This window comes from Ursus americanus, chromosome 3 (genome assembly GCF_024610735.1).
Source record: "Ursus americanus isolate L20-20 chromosome 3, mUrsAme1.1.p, whole genome shotgun sequence".
NCBI classification, from domain to species: Eukaryota; Metazoa; Chordata; class Mammalia; order Carnivora; family Ursidae; genus Ursus; species Ursus americanus.
In genome coordinates this window covers 21,062,790-21,079,508 of record NC_142129.1, presented here as the reverse complement: position 1 = coordinate 21,079,508, position 16,719 = coordinate 21,062,790, and the positions used below count along the sequence as shown (strand labels likewise).

Here is a 16,719-nt window from a genome sequence, read left to right as displayed (position 1 = left end):
TAAAATTGTTTGACTAACAACAAGTATTCTTTTTGTATAATCTAAGTAGGTCAGAGAAACTTAAGTGATTATTTAATACAGTTGGTGTGTGTGTGGTAGGTGGGTAGTTGTATGCTTTTGTTTATGTAGTATGTTCAGGTTATTCTTTGATGAATCATAACAAGAATATTATCAGAATAAGTGCAAAGTGAGGAAGGAAATGTAAGAAAATATATGCATTTCAGTATAATTTCTAGCATGCAACTAGGATACCAGTAAATTTATAAAGTGTCTTAATGGTATTTTATCCAAGTTTATAAAAGGAGCATTATTTACATTATATAATACATTTTTAATTAATATAATTTACTTGGACCTTAAGTGTACAGTATTCATTTTGAAAAATGCACACATAAATATAATTCACACCTCTATCAAGATATATAATGTTTCTACCCCCTCAAAAAGATCCTTTCTGTCTCTTACCAGTGAATCCCTATCTCTCCTACCCTCCTTTCAGAGGCAATCACTGTTCAGATTCTTTTGGCATAGATTAGTTTTTGCCAGTTCTAAAACTTAACATAAACTGAGTCATAGAGCATATATATACTCTTATATATGGTTTTGTATGCTTAGAATGTTTTTCATGTTTATTCATATTGTTGCATGCGTCACGTTCTTTTCTTACAGAATACTATTCTGTTCTATGGATATAGCATAATCTGTCTTTTTTTTTTTTTTTAAGATTTATTTATTTTTTTAGAGAGAGCAAGAGTGGGGAAGGGGCAGAGGGAGAGAGAGAATATCCAAGGAGACTCCTGCTGAACATGGAGCCCAACATGGGTCTTGAGCTCAGGAGCCATGAGATCATGACTTAAGCTGAAACCAAGAGTTGGATGCTCAACTGACTGAGCCACCCAGGCATCCTATACCATAATTTGTTTACCCATTCTTCTATTTTTGAACATTTGCATTGTTTCAGTTTTTGGTGATTATAAATAAAGCATATATATGAATTCTTTTAGAAGATTTTACTACTAATATGTATTTTTTATTCTTTTGGGTATATATCTAGAGGTAGAATTACTGCATTTTAAGGTAGAGATATATTACTTTCTATGAAATTATCAGACTGCCAGTTGCTTCACAGCCTCACCAACATTTGGCATTGAAACACATTTTAATTTTAGTGATTATTGTTGGTGTGGAGTGGTTTTAATTTATAATTCTTTGATGACTAATGATTTAAGAACTTTTTTCCATTTGCTTATTGGCTATTCATTTATCTTTTCTGTGAATTCTTTACTCCTTTTAAAAAAATGGAGTTGTTTGCTTTTTTTATTACTGAGTTGTAGGAATTGCTTATATTTTTTCTCAATATAAATTCTTAATTATGTATTGCAAATATTTTCTCTAAGTCTGTGGCTTGCTTATTCATATTTTTTAAAGATTTATTTATTTATTTTAGGGAGAGAGAGAGCATGTGCATGGGAGCGCAGGTGAGGGGAGGGGCAGAGGGATAGGGAATATCCAAGTAGACTCCTCCTGAGCACTGAGGACACGAGATCATGACCTGAGCCAAAACCAAGAGTTGGACGCTTAACCGACTAAGCCACCTAAGCACCCCTTATTCATTTTCTTAATACTAACTTTTATAATTTTTAAATAGCTATTAAGGTATAATTGATATACAATAAGCTTGACATTTTTAGTGTACAGTTTGAAAATTTTTCATCCATATACCTTTAAAAATACCACCACACTTAAAATATTAGACATATCTACTATCCCAGAAGTTTCTCATATCTCCTTTTAATTTGTCTCACTTTACCTCCATCCCCATCTCTAGGTAACTACAGATCTGTGTTCTTTCACTATTGATTCATTCACATTTTCTAGGATTTTATGTAAATGGAAAAATATAGTATATATTTCTTTTGTCTGATTTCACTCAAAGATATCTTGAAATTCATCTGTATTGTTTGTGTCAATAATTTATCCATTTTTGTTGCCTAGCTGAATTCTCTTGTATCCTACGTATCAGTTTGTTTATCCAGTTACCTGTTGATGGACATTAGTTTGTTTCTAGTTTTTGGCTATTACAAATAAAGATACAATGAAAAGTAATGTACGAGTGTTTGTGGTTCTAATTTGCATCTTAAAAATGATTAGTGATGTTGACCATCTTCTCATATGCCTCTTGTGCCTTCCTTAAATGTTCTTTGATGAAGTGGCTATTCAAAGCTTTGTCCATTTAAAAATTTGGTTGTTTTCTTACTGTTGAATCTTGAGTTTTTTTAATGTCTCGTATATAGGTAATTTATCAGATATTTGATTTGCAAATATCTTCTCATCTTCTGTATTACTCCCCCCTGGCTCCAACTTTCTTTCTCCTAATATTGGGGGGAATCTTTATTAAGTATGATGCTGGCTGTAGATATTTTATAGATGTCTTCTCTCAGTTGAGAAAGTTGCCTTTTTTGTATAGTTTTCTGAGGGTTTCTAATCCTGAATGGGTATTGATTTTGTTGTTGTTACTCCACACCTTAAAATCTATTGTGTTTCTCTACTGTATCTGAAATAAAGTCCAAATTTCATAATCTGGTCGGATGTTACAGCTCTTTTACAGCAAGATGGGCAGTCTATTCCTCTACCTTACAAATCCTGACTGACTGGCCTTGTGACTTGCTTTCACTACCAGGAAATTCTATAAAAATGTTATTGCAGCTTCTGAGCAAGGCCTCAGGAGGCTTTATAGCTCTGCGATCTCTTGGAACTCTGAGAGCACAATGCTCTGAAGAAAGCCCACCAGACCTCCTTGAGGATACAGCCCTACATGGAGAGGCTCAATTGCCTTAGCAAAGTTCAGCTTCCTCATTTCCATTCCTACTAAGCCCGCTTCTCCAGCCAGTCTACCAGATGATACAGCAACATGATTGAGTTTAGGAGCTACCATTGGAAGAACTGTCCATTGAACTCACAGAATCTTAAGACCTCATAAATCACATAAATGTTGTTTTCAGACACTGAGGTTATTACATAGCTTACATGGATCTGGACTTTTGTAGTCTTATTTCCATGCTACCTGTTTCTTTGCCAGCCCTTTCAATTAAATGATATTCCCAATTACCCCGTTACTCGAGTTAGAAGCTAAATCATCATCCTTGATACCTCCCTCCCCTTCCTACATCCAGTTATCACTAAATTCCATTTATTCTGTCTCCAAAATATGTCAGAGCTGTCTAACGCTCTTCATCTCCATACCAGTCTAGTCTAAGTCTTCGTCTCATCTCTTGCTTGAATTACTGTAACAACATCTAACTGGTCTGTCAGTTCCTTTGATTTATTCTCCACAAAGCATACTGTGTGTGTGTGTGTGTGTGTGTGCGCGTTAAATGTTGATCAGATCTTGGCTTTCCATTGTGTTTAATAGATCCCATTGTGTTTATAATTCAGACTCCTTATAATGGCATAGAATGCCCTGGTGACTGCTTACCTCTTCGGTCTCAACACATACCATTTGACCTTGCTGGTTTTGTGTAGTAGATTGAGTAGTGAGCCCCCTGCAAAGATATGTGGAATCCTAAAATGTGACCTTAAGGTCTTAGCAGATGTAATTAATTTAAAGATCTCAAGGGGAGATCATCCTGGCTTAAGCTTAGGCCCTAAACCCAATGAGGAGTATCTTTGTTCAACACAGAAAGATACCAGGAAGAAGGCCATGTGAACATGGAGGCAGATTGGAGTTACACTGCCACAAGCCGAGAATACCAGATGCCACTAGATACTGGAAGAGGAAAAGAAGGATCCTCTCCTAGAGCTTTCCGAGGGAAATGGTCCTACCAACACCTTGATTTCGGGCTTCTGGGCTCCCAAACTGTGAGAGAATACGTTTCTGTTGTTTGAAACCACCAAGTTTGTGATAATTTGTTATGGCAGTTTGAGGAAACTAATAAGATACTGCTTCATCCTTTAAGCACCCTTGAAGCACTTTCATTGCTAAACCCATCTAAAGCTCTAGAGTAAGTCCTACTACCACTAGCTCCCTGACCCGTTTTCTTCCTTTTTTATCACCCTATTTCTTATAAATTGTAATTATTTATATGATTAAAAAGGATTTTTAAAATCACCTTTCTCACATTGAAGAAAATATCTGAAGACTGAAATTGTGAGCAAGTTTTGAACAGGAAAATTTTTTTTTCATTGCTTGCTTAATTCTGTGGCTGAATTAACAAACCATTGTGATAGTTCTTTGATTTTCTGTGGTACCTCCCCCCTTTGGAAAGGAGATTGTGATGCATTATGTTGTATTTTAAAATTAATATATTCATACTTACATAGTTAAAATTCAAAGGTTGATATATAGTGTCAGGGAGGAAGACCTTCCTCTCCACGGTGTTCCTTCTATAATCAAATTACCATGAGACAGATTAACAGGAGAAAATCAGATTTAACAGGTGTACATATGGGGAGTCCATGCAGACATGAAATTCCAAAGACAGTGAGGCAACACAAAGCTTACATGAGCTAAGGCGAGGGGTAGGTTCTAAGGATACAAAGGGGAGAAAGTTCATTAGTGAGAAGATGAAGGGAGATGTTTGGAAAAACAAGGTTTGGAATTCTGCGGTTAAGTTCTTTAGGTAAAGGGGAGCCTCTCTTAATAGCTCTTTTCCTGGTACAGGCTCTTTTCCCCAGCTTAGCAGTTTAGGGAGAGGCAGAGAGCTTTTCCTGCATCTGCTGGGTTTTGTTTACTTTTAACTCAAAATAATCTTTATGCCAAAGTGGCCCATCTTGGGGCAGCGTGCCCTTGACCTGCTATGATAGATTCTAAAATAGTATTTCTAAAATGTTGGTTCTTAATGAACTTTTTTTTTTTAGTTTTTATTACTATATCTACAGCAGTTATTTCTCCAAATTAAAAATAATGAAAACCTATTTAATTATGGGAAACACTGTTTAACAGTAGCACTACTCAGCATTTATGCTCAAGAGTCAGAAAAATGGAAATCAGAAATTTATGAATAAAGTCAAAATGTGATTAAACATTAAAATTTTTTAAATATTTTATTGCATGAGTGTATCAAACTTAATTAACTGGTTTCCCAGAACATTTAGGTTTCTTAATTTTTTTTTTTAAACTAGGCTCCACCCCCAATTTGGGGCTTGTAACTCAAGACCCTGAGATTAAGAGTCACATGTTTACCAATTGAGCCAGCCACGTACCCCAAACATTAAAATTTTACCCTGAGGTGTGTTTCTGTCAGATCATGGTGTTTTGCTTCAGATTAGAGAGTTTACATTTTACTTGTGTAACTTTTTTTTTTTTTAAATAACAGAGAGAATGCACACGAGTGGGGTTGGGGGGAGGCAGAAGGAAAGGGAGAGGGAGAGAATCTTAAGCAGGCTCCACGCTCAGTGGGGATCCCTCTGCAGGGTCGATCTCACGACCCCCGAGATCATGACCTGAGCCAAAATCAAGAGTTGAATGCTCAACTGACTGAGCCACTCAGGTGCCCCCTTATGTAACTTTTTAATAACAAAAATTCTACTTGGTTATTAATAAAATTATATATATGCATAATTACTTCCTATTGGACTTAGGGGTATTGTATATAGGATGATGGTGGTGCACGTCAGATTGTATAAAAACCCATTTTTATTCATTATAACACTGTACCTAACCAGTTGTTAGGGGAGGCTGACTTTTTTTTTTTTTTTTTAAGATTTTATTTATTTGACACAGAGAAAGACAGCCGTCGAGAGAGGGAACACAAGCAGGGGGAGTGGGAGAGGAAGAAGCAGGCTCCCAGCAGAGCAGGGAGCCTGATTCAGGGCTCGATCCCAGGACTCCAGGATCATGTCCTGAGCCGAAGGCAGACGCTTAACGACTGAGCCACCCAGGCGCCCCATGGGGAGGCTGACTTCTAAACTGAGACTTTAAAGGATAACTAGAGAAAGGAGGAGAAAGGAAGGAGGGGGAGTGTGGATTAATGAGAAAGAGATGTGAATACTCCCTTGCTTACGTGTGCAGTCTGTTCTCTAACATACGGTTGTATTCCTAAGAAACTTCGAATTCCCAAAAATCATATTACCATACCATACTTTGATATAGATAAAAAGAATCAATGACTAAAGAATAGGAATCTTAATTTTTCTATGGCAATTTTGATAATAAAGAAATTTTAATTGCTACTTAAGATGTAAACAGTATATAAACCTAAACAGTTTGTTATGGTGCAGTGGTTAAAGCCTTGGCTCTGGGGTCAGTAATCAGCAGGGATGCTTTTAACTTCAAATAACAGAAGTTCCTAAGACGGTGGATTAAACAAATCTGGTCCCTCCTGCCCCCTGCCTCCTCCCCAAGAAAACTACAGTTAGGCAGTTTCTCGTGAAAGCTGAGTGGCTTATAGTTGGCTATCTCTGAGATTCTCTTGATTTTTTCCTTCATGGTTACACAGTGGTTGTGGCAGTTGCTACTGTTCAAATAGAGGTAGCATATTGTTTCGGAGAGCAGAACTTACCTCTGCTTACATCTCAGCATTTTGTCCTTTGGCTGGAAGGTGGCTAGGAAGAATTGGGTTGAAAATGGTGGTTGGGTCAGCCAACCAACAGTATCAGTCAGTCAGACTGACTGATTTTTAATGTCACATCTGCCATTGATTAGCGTTGTAACAATGGCCAAGTTAATTAGCCTTTCTAAGCCAAAATTTTTTCATCTGTGTGACAAGGATAAAGAGGATAATTATTATTAAAATACTACTCCTATTTCTTACTCCTACTAAAGTGAGAGAATGCATATAAAAATCCAGGCAGTGAGCCAGACAAGGGAGTTAGTGCTCACAAAATATTCACTTTGATTTTATCATCATCATCATCGTCATCATCTTTCATGTCAACATCAGCTTCATTCTTTTATTGAGGAAAAAGTCACATAACATAAAATTGACCATTTTAAAATGTGCAAGTCAGTGGCATTTGGTACATTCACAGTGTTGTGCAACTATCTATCTAGTTCCCAAATATTTTTAATCACTCTGTAAGGACCCATGGTACCCATTAAGTAGTCTCTCCTTTTCCCCTTAACACAGCTTCTGGCAATTACTAATCTGCTTTCTACCTCTTTGGATTTACCTGTTCTGGTTATTTCGTATAAATGGAATCATACAATGCATGACCTGTTATGTCCGACTTCTTTCACTTAGCATGTTTTTGAGGTTTGTCCACGTCATACCATTTGTCAGTACTCCATTCCTTCTTATGGCTGAATAGTATTCCATTTTATAGAATTACATCATTTTGTTCTTCCATTTATTAGTTGATGGACATTTGGGTTGTTTCTACCGTTTGGCCATTGTGAGTAGCACTGCTCTGAACATTTGTTTACAGGTGTTTGTTTGAATTCCTTTTTTCACTTCGTGAGTATATATGTAGGAGTAGAACTTTTGGGTCATGTAGTAATTCTATGTTTAACTTTTTGAGGAACTGCCAAACTATGTTCTACATCATCTGTACCATTTTCATTCCTACCAGCAATGTCTTAGAGAGTTCCAGTTTCTCTACATCCTTGTCAACACTTATTTTGTTTGTTTGTTTTTCATTATAGCCACCCTAGTGCGGGTGTGAAGTTATATTTCATTGTGATTTTGATTTGCATTTCCCTGATGATTAGTGATATATCTTTTCCTGTGCCTGTTGACCATTTGTTTATCTTGGGGAGAGGAGTGTTGAGGTCCTTTGCTGTTTTTAAATTAGCTTGCCTTTTTTGTTGTTTAGTTGTAAGAATTTTTTATATTTTCTGGATACTAAACCCTTATTAGGTTTATTATTTGCAAATATTTTCTCCCATTCAATAGGTTATATTTTCACTTTCTTGATAGTATCCTTTGATGTACAAAAGTTTTAATTGTGGTGAAGTATAATTTATTTTAGGTTTTGGTGTCATTTCTAGGAAATCATTGCCAAATATAGAGTCTCATATTTACCTCTATTTTCATCTCAGAGTTTTAGCTCTTACATGTGGGTCTTTGATCCTAAAGGATAGATTTTGGATCAGTTTTGATCCATCTTGGGATAGTTTTCTCTGCATGTTATGAAGTAGGACCAACCACCAATTTTATTTTTATCCTGCCTTTGTCACCTGTATTACCCATTATTAGCATGAAGCCACTGTAACAAAACATCTGAATAATTTTTCTTTTTTTTTTTTTAAAGATTTTATTTATTTATTTAACAGAGATAGAGACAGCCAGCGAGAGAGGGAACACAAGCAGGGGGAGTGGGAGAGGAAGAAGCAGGCCCATAGCATAGGAGCCTGATGTGGGGCTCGATCCCATAACGCCGGGATCACGCCCTGAGGCAAAGGCAGACGCTTAACCGCTGTGCCACCCAGGTGCCCCTGAATCATTTTTCTGAATAGCTTTTTTTCCGTATGCTCAACCAGTAGTAATTTCCGTCTTGATTTTTATAATTGAAACAGTCTACATAATGTAAAATGTGTTCCGTAATTAACCGACCCCATTTTATCCAGTGTGTAACAGGAAATCTTGAGCTGCATTAGATGTATCTATAGTAGGTCAGGATTTTTTAATTTATAAAATTGGTAGGGCTGGTTAGTAAATCTCCTAAGTTTGTTTTTAAGTTTAAAATTTTATCACTGATTTTGAACATTGAATTTGCTATCAGGGTGTGATTGATGAGAATATGTGATTGCTACTTTTGCAATCTAATCTTGTTTTATTTGGTAATTCATAGTCTGTTTATATCTTTTATTGAATGGCATACTGCCATTAGAAGTTATCTTACTCGTCCTTTTCTCCCCCTTTATCTACAGTTCAGGATGATGTAGTTTGTTGGGAAGAAGTGGTGGTATGGCAGCCTATACAGGGCTGTGTCATACTGTTCTTTAGCATTAAAAACACAGGTCTACCAGTGTAGGATGGATAGGATGGATCTTATGCATTCTTCAGCTAATTGTCCAAAGTTGTAACTTTTAAAGTTGTTTAACTATTTATTCTAAACAAAGGAGGATATAATTTGGTTGTTTCTTTTTTTTAGTACTTGATTCTGAAACTTGAAAGGCCTGCTATAGTCCAGAACATCACATTTGGAAAATATGAGAAAACTCATGTCTGCAATTTGAAGAAATTTAAAGTCTTTGGTGGAATGAATGAAGAAAATATGACAGAGCTGTTATCCAGGTGAGTTATGATTATGGGGAAGAAAGAGTTGTCTTCTGAACAAGCTACAGTCTTAGTTTTATATCTTTGTGGCTAAATCTGCATGGTTTGATCTTCCTTTTAAGGGAGAAAAGAATATTTCTACTATTGTATTTCTAGTGCCTTATTTTAAAATTGTGGCTTGAGGTAGCCCTGTTTTTTTTAACCACCAGCCACTACTTAATATTGTTACTAAAGAAGAAAATAAAACTTGGGTTTTTTTTCCCCCCTACTTACTTTTCGATCTTAGTTTTGAACTGTAAATGACCTCAGAAATATTTTCAGCTTTATTAAAAATCTTTGCTATAAAAATATATACTCTAGGGAGGCCTGGGTGACTCAGTCAGTTAAGCGTCTGCCTTCTGCTCAGGTCATGATCCCAGGGTCCTGGGATCGAGTTCTGCGTCGGGCTCCTTGCCCATTGAGGAGCCTGCTTCTCCCTCTGCCTGGCGCTCTCCCTGCTTATGCTCCGTCTCTCTCTTTTTCTGACAATTAAATAAATAAAATCTTAAAAAAATATAGATGCAGACTCTATCCAAAACATTAAGATTGATTGCCCTAACCAGAAACAGTATTTTGGGAATTTAGTATAAATTGGAGACTAAAAAGAGAAAAAGTATGTGACTATATCTACCACAGTGCTGCCACTTGGAAGGAGCTTAGTAAATTTGAGTTTTAAAGACATAGACCATGAGGAATGAAAGTGTTTATTTGCCCCCTAGATGATGAAAAAATCAGAGAGCCAGTAGAATGGACAAATAAAGCCATGGTGTTTTAGAATATATTTGTGATATAATATGTCCCATTAGCACAGTATTTGATATAAGTAAATATTACATCTATACTGCATTTAATTTAAGTTATGAAAGTATTTAGGACATAAGGCAACCTGAAGGTAACTGATTTTCCCATAAATACTTGTGTTTAAATCCTAGCTGTTAATGTAGAGAGGTGATAAGGGTTTATTTTTATTTAGGATGAAGGGGGTGCTAGTAAACCAATGGAGTGAGAGTGTCTTTGAAAATTTTTTGAGCTATAAAAGGAGCATTATTAACATCTTCATCAGAATTTTTAAAAACTTAATTCACAGACTCAAATATTTGGCTCTAAGTTGTCAGATATGGACGTGAATTATTTTTAATTTTTTTCTTACTGTTTATATATTTTATGTTATATTCAGTTATACACTAAGGGCACTAAGTCCTCTCACACAAAATTTCCATGCAATGTAGCCACATCCTTTAATTGACACTCAACATTTTTCATTAGCCCTCATGTAAGTAAGAGAACACAGTTATAATGCAGTTGATGCGAAGGTGTAAGTTTTGACCTATATTCTCATGTTTGACTCCTTTTTTTCTTTTTTTAAAAGATTATTTATTTATTTATTTATCAGAGAGAGAGAGAGAGAGCACGCACAAGCAGAGGGAGTGGCAGGCAGAGGGAGAAGCAGGCTCCCCACTGAGCAAGGAGCCCCATGCAGAACTCGATCCCAGGACCCTGGGATCATGACCTGAGCCGAAGGCAGACGCTTAACCAACTGCCACCTAGGCGTCCCTTCGACTACTTCTTTACATTTTCCTGGTTATGAATTCTGTTTAACCTTAAGATCTGAGTATGATTTATGTTTTTGTGTGTTTACTAAATTATAAAGTCAGATTTGATAACCTATTGTTTTTTACAGTGGCTTAAAGAATGATTATAACAAAGAAACATTCACCTTGAAGCATAAAATTGATGAACAGATGTTCCCTTGTCGATTCATTAAAATAGGTAAGGTTTTTAGCATTCTGAAATAGAAATAAATTTTTTGTACCATCAGTCAGCAAACTACAGCCTGTGGGCTGAAGCCTTCAGAACTCCTGTTGTTTAAAATAAGATTTTATGGGAACACTGCCACACTGGTTATTAACTGGTTGTAATGTCTGTCTTGCATTTGCTCTACAAAGTTAGTTGCAAGAGACAAAGTGTTTACTGCTTGGCCCTTTGCAGCAAAAGCTTTCTGTTCCCTGCTTTATAAATCTGTAACTAAGTGACGATTATTTCAAGTGGAACCTTTTCCAAATATTTTTTCATTTGAAAGTTTTCTTAGAAGGTTTAATGAGATAAGTGACTTAGTTCAGCTTTGATTGTTTTATGGAAGGTTTCTCAAGTTATTGTAAAGTTATAATATTCTAAAACTAAATACTGATGAATTTCTTAAGGCAGTATATTACGGTTGTTTTCTGTTTGTTTTTCTTTTTTTTACCCCTCCCCCCATTCTGCTTTTTTATGTCTTTTTTTTTTTTAGTGAAATGTTGGTCAAACCCATTAAACTAATTTTGTGGCCCACTAATACGGTGCAATGTAATGTTTGAAAAATACTACCTAAGGCACGTATTTATTTAGCTTAAGACAGTATTTGTAATGTCTCCTCAACTTTAGTATTTTTAGGGTTATTTTGCTTTTCTATAGGATTATTTTTTTAAGGTAGAAAAGTTGAAGACTTGAATCTTTCAATTTGTAATCTGCATCTATGTTGTATAACTGAAAATGTTATGTTAAAATTAAAATTAATCAGATCCTTCGAAGAATATTAATAAAAGCCAGAATCCAATGTTTTGATTTGGGAGAAAAATTCCTCTTTTGGAACAAGCAGTGTACTTCATAGTCATTTTTTGCCAACCTATCAAGAGGTAGCCTGTTCATTTCATTGGATCAAATAATTCTCTTGGGCAAAAAGAATATCTATGGTCTTAATAAAGACTACTATAGAGGAAAAACTGCTTTTAACAATAGTTGGGCTATCCAGCGTGTTACTTTCTTTTCTGACTTTAGTTTCTGTTGTTATAGTAAATAATTGTAAGTAAAAACCTGTTTCCTGTTTTCCTATGAGAATCTATGAACAAGCAAATTTTTTGACTAAGTTTAACTCTTGGTTGTTTTTTTTTGTTTTGTTTTTTTTTTTTGTACTGAGTACTTCTTTCCTCAGTATGCAGACCACCCAGTTCCTACTGACCCTAGCATAGATTTACTATTTCTCTGTTCACATATTTCAATTATACAAGCAGTAAAATATCTTATATTTTCCTATAATAAATTTAGGTTATATTAAAATTTAAAGTGCTTAATCAAGTTCTGTTTTGCTTCATCACGCAAAATGAAATTTCTCTTTTTATGTTCAGAATCTTTTATTTGTGCTTTTTTGCACAGTATTTACAGTCATTGGTTTGCTTTGCAGGAAACGACCTACTGCTACTGCTTCTATAGTTCTCAGTCCTCTAGTATTATTCATTAGAAGAAGTATGAATAAATGTCTGCTTAGGGAAGTTGCATAGTTTCTTCCCTTAAAAATTTATAAAACACCCGTCTCTTCTGGATGAGTTAGACATTCAGCTGCCCAAAGATAAGAAATTGGACCTCTTTCCAGCCCTTCCTGTCAGCCTTTAATTACAGGGCATTATGATGTCTTCTGCTTAACCCTGGGTTAGTTTTATGGTATTCAGACAAAATGTTAATTGGAGCTTTTCAAATAATTGTAGGTACTAATTAACTCATTTGATATTTAGGATATTAATATTTAGCTAACCTCATATTTCTTCTGTTAAAAGATGTTAATAGTGGTCTGCTCTGTGCTTGCTTTCTAGTCTTTTCAACATTCTCTTGATACATTTTCTTTGAAAATAATATAATGTGAAAACGTGAAACTCAAAGCCTTTATGTTGGGTTAATATTTTTAGTTTATCACCATGTTTTTAAAAAAAAATCATTCTGAAAAAGCACTTGAGTGATGTGTAGCTCTCTCTCGGTGGTGATTTAGGAGAAATTTGTTTACCTGCATGGGCTAAATTGTTAGAATGACTTGGATTTCTGTGGATTTTTTTTTATTTTTGCAGACTGGATGGTTGTGGGGGCTTTAGGGAGAAGCTTCAGCTCTGGCTGGGTTTGGCCTGCATTCTGGATCCTCAGAAGTATTTAGAAGTCTAGAATGAGTACTAAGTCTGGAAGGGGTGACCTGATGGTGGCCTTTTATGAAAGCAGGTGGAAAGGTGACATTTTAAAAAGTGTACTATTAAGAGGAAAATTAATACAGTAGTAATAGCTTATAATAATAGCTAGTATTTATTGAGCACTTACTATGTTCCAGTTACTGTGCTAAGTGTTTTGTGTACTCACTAATTCTATAGTAGAATGGATGCATCCTTTCAGAGTGGTTAGTCTTGAATTTTTAGGATCTTTCAGAACTTTGAAATTACTAGTATCTTCTAATAGCTATTTTAGCCATCTAGATAAAAGCTTCGTAAGTGATACTGCCAAAGCACACTGAATATGCCACAGATGCATTTTGTGTGTTGAGATGTTGACCCCGCCTTGATCCTAGAGTATCAGGAGCCTGCAGCCTCATACCCATATTTGCCATAAAAATATTACCACTTTCTATGCATGTCATTATGAAAAAGAGTGAGAGGCACTGATCCTGATCATAGCTGTGTCTTATTGTCTAATGAGGAAAACTGGTGGTTGAATCCTAGGATACAAACTCTTAACTTTAGGATTTGTATTAGGAGTTTCTAATCTTTATTTGAGGTGGGAGCAAAGGCATCTTTCATTGGGAAGCAAAGAACATGTGCTTGGAGCTGCAGTTCACATTTAGATTTGACATATAATGCATAGTATGTCTATTTGCATTATTGAAGTTATTAATGCCACAAAAATCATTTGTAAAATTTGAAGTGGGTGTACATCACTCTGCTTATTCTGTATATATCCCTTCAATCTGTTAAAAATTAGCAGTACTCTTCATTCATCTTTAATATATGATGTTCTTGTGAGATGACTTCCTAATTAACCTTCTCAACATTGTTCTTTGAAAGGTTTTAAGAATTACAATTAATATTATTTTAGAAATGTTTCTGTTGGGCCATCCAGTATACAGGCAAAATCTTGCTAAAAACACAATTGCTGAAAAGGGTTTTTTAATAAATGAACATTTTACTGGGACTTGAGTAAGATATAATAGGAGGATATTTTCCTCCGAATCTTACTGAACATGGACCTGGAACTTGAAATTCCTAACTAATGTCTGGTTACACTTAGACTATGTTCTTTTGGACTTGGGTTGAAAATCCTACTTTAGTGGCGCCTGGGTGGCACAGCGGTTGAGCGTCTGCCTTCAGCTCAGGGCGTGATCCCGGCGTTATGGGATAGAGTCCCACATCGGGCTCCTCCACTATGAGCCTGCTTCTTCCTCTCCCACTCCCTCTGCTTGTGTTCCCTCTCTCGCTGGCTGTCTCTATCTCTGTCAAATAAATAAATAAAATCTTAAAAAAAAAAAATCCTACTTTAGGGGTGCTTGGGTGGCTCAGTCAGTTAAGCGTCTTCCTTTGGCTCAGGTCATGATCCCAGGTTCCTGGGATTGAGCCCCGCATGGGGCTCCCTGCTTAGCAGGAAGTCTGCTTCTCCCTCTGCCTCTCCCCATCCCCCCCCAGCTTGTGCTCTTTCACTCTCTCTCTCTCAAATAAATTAATTAATTTTAAAAAAAGATAATTTAGTATTCATTGGTATAAAACTTCCTGAAAGTTTTGTTGTTTGTACATGTAAACTGAAAGCCATATTATACATCCCAGGAGTCTGTCATATATCCTAATGACTGGTTGCTACTGCCTGTGTGTATCTTCACTCACACAGATAGAAAATCATCTGACCTAGTAACATCTTAGCTCTTCATTGAGTATGATATACTAAAAGAGAACAGTGGACTTGGAAATCAGTAGGTCTGATATCAGGTATGGTAGCTATCCTGTTTTGATACTTAAAACTTGACAAGTGGTAGTTTCTAAAAGGTAGTTATATTATTCGTTCTGAACCCTGTTTGTGTTACATTAAAATCCATTGGCAGGGTGCCAGGGTGGTTCAGTTGGTTGAGTGTCCGACTATTGGTTTTGGATCAGGTCATGGTCTCAGGCTGGTGGAATTAAGCCCACGTCGGGCTCTGCTCTCAGTGCAGAGTCTGCTTGAGATTCTCTCTCCCTCTCCCTCTGCCCCTGCTGCTCTTGCTTGCACTCTCTCTAAAATAAATAAATCTTAAAAAAAAAAATCTGTTGGCTTGTCTTACACTTTTATCCATGTGTGGTTTTGACATCATTCATTGTTCATTTAGAAAATACAGTTCATTGAGTTATGCAGCTCTTCTAAATGTTGAAACATTTCATTATGTAATATAAAAAAAAATACTCATTAATAGATCACCACCAGTCTCATCAGAAGAGTCTTAATTGCCTGGAAATAGTTAAATTCGCAACCTTAGATACCAATTTTCTGAAATTCTTTTCTTTTTTAAGATTTATTTATTTTTTTATTAGTGAGAGGGTGGGGGAGGGGCTGAGGGAAGGGGAGAGAATTTCAAGCAGACTCCCTGTAGAGCCCAGAGCCCAACAGGGGGCTCGATCCCAAGACCATGAGATCATGACCTGAGCTGAAATCAAGAGTCATATGCTCAACTGACTGAGCCACCCAGGTGCCCCGGTTTTCCAAAATTGTGATTTTTCCTTGAAAGCTTGAATTTTATTCTTGGCAGCAAATACTGTCTGTTGTTTTCTTTGGAATGACAGGTAAATATCTGGCCTTTACCCGAAATTAAATAATCATAGATGATCTGTCGGTTTTTCTTTTAAAAGGAAGTTGTATCCTGTTGTGGGGGCCTAGGGGGAGGACAAGTGGGTATTTTAGCTCATAAACAATTGTATAGATTCTTTTCCTTCAGGTAACCGTTATGCTTTGGTATGCAGCAAAAGTGCTTTATGTGTACTCCTCATTGTGTCACACACAATATTACAAAGATGTGTACTTAATGATAGGGATTTATTAAAATTTTTATTGCATCATCAAGGACATTCTTAAATGAATTGTCCTTTTTTTCTTTTAACTGCAAGTATATGATGGTGAGGAATTCAGCTTAGTCTTTACTGTATTAAGAGATACTGATGCAGGGGTGCCTGGGTGGCTCAGTTGTTAAGCCTCTGCCTTTGGCTCAGGGCGTGATCCCAGCGTTCTGGGATCGAGCCCCACATTAGGCTCCTCCGCTGGGAGCCTGCTTCTTCCTCTCCCACTCCCCCTGTTTGTGTTCCCTCTCTCGCTGGCTGTCTCTCTGTCTGTCAAATAAATAAATAAAATCTTAAAAAAAAAAAGAAATACTGATGCATTTTCATGGTACTACTTTTCATGGTCCTACTGAGGTGCTGGAAGTTTTACTCACCATTGCTTTTGCACCATTATTGCAAATGTCAGTACAGTTTAAAAAGAGGAAGGGGCTGATAAAGTCCTAGTCTTACTAGAAAAAAATGGTTTTGACCACTTGGGACCTCCTGAAAAGGTTGCAGGGATCCCCAGGAGGCAGTGGATCATATGTTAAAAACCTCTACTCTGTTCTTTCATTACGGGAGTGAAGTGTTAACCTTCATCCTACCGTAAACTCCTCTGAACCCTTAGATTTTTGCATTCACTCTTTGCTTCAGTAATTTACTTTCCTTTTCCCTCACTAATAGCA

General features: G+C 36.3%; 1 protein-coding gene across 11 annotated transcripts in view; it reads left to right on the top strand.

Annotated features, from left to right (window-relative positions):
* The window catches only part of MKLN1 (muskelin 1), a 331,746-nt gene that overhangs the window by 204,750 nt on the left and 110,277 nt on the right, over positions 1–16,719 (top strand). For all 11 annotated transcript variants that reach the window (XR_015723840.1, XR_015723838.1, XR_015723836.1 and 8 more), the window contains 2 exons: positions 9,034–9,176; positions 10,879–10,967. Coding sequence is in view for 3 of the 11 variants with exons in the window: in XM_087860825.1 (XP_087716951.1) it covers positions 9,034–9,176; positions 10,879–10,967 (232 nt within the window). In the remaining 8 variants the exon portion in view is untranslated. The remainder of the gene's footprint in view (positions 1–9,033; positions 9,177–10,878; positions 10,968–16,719) is intronic.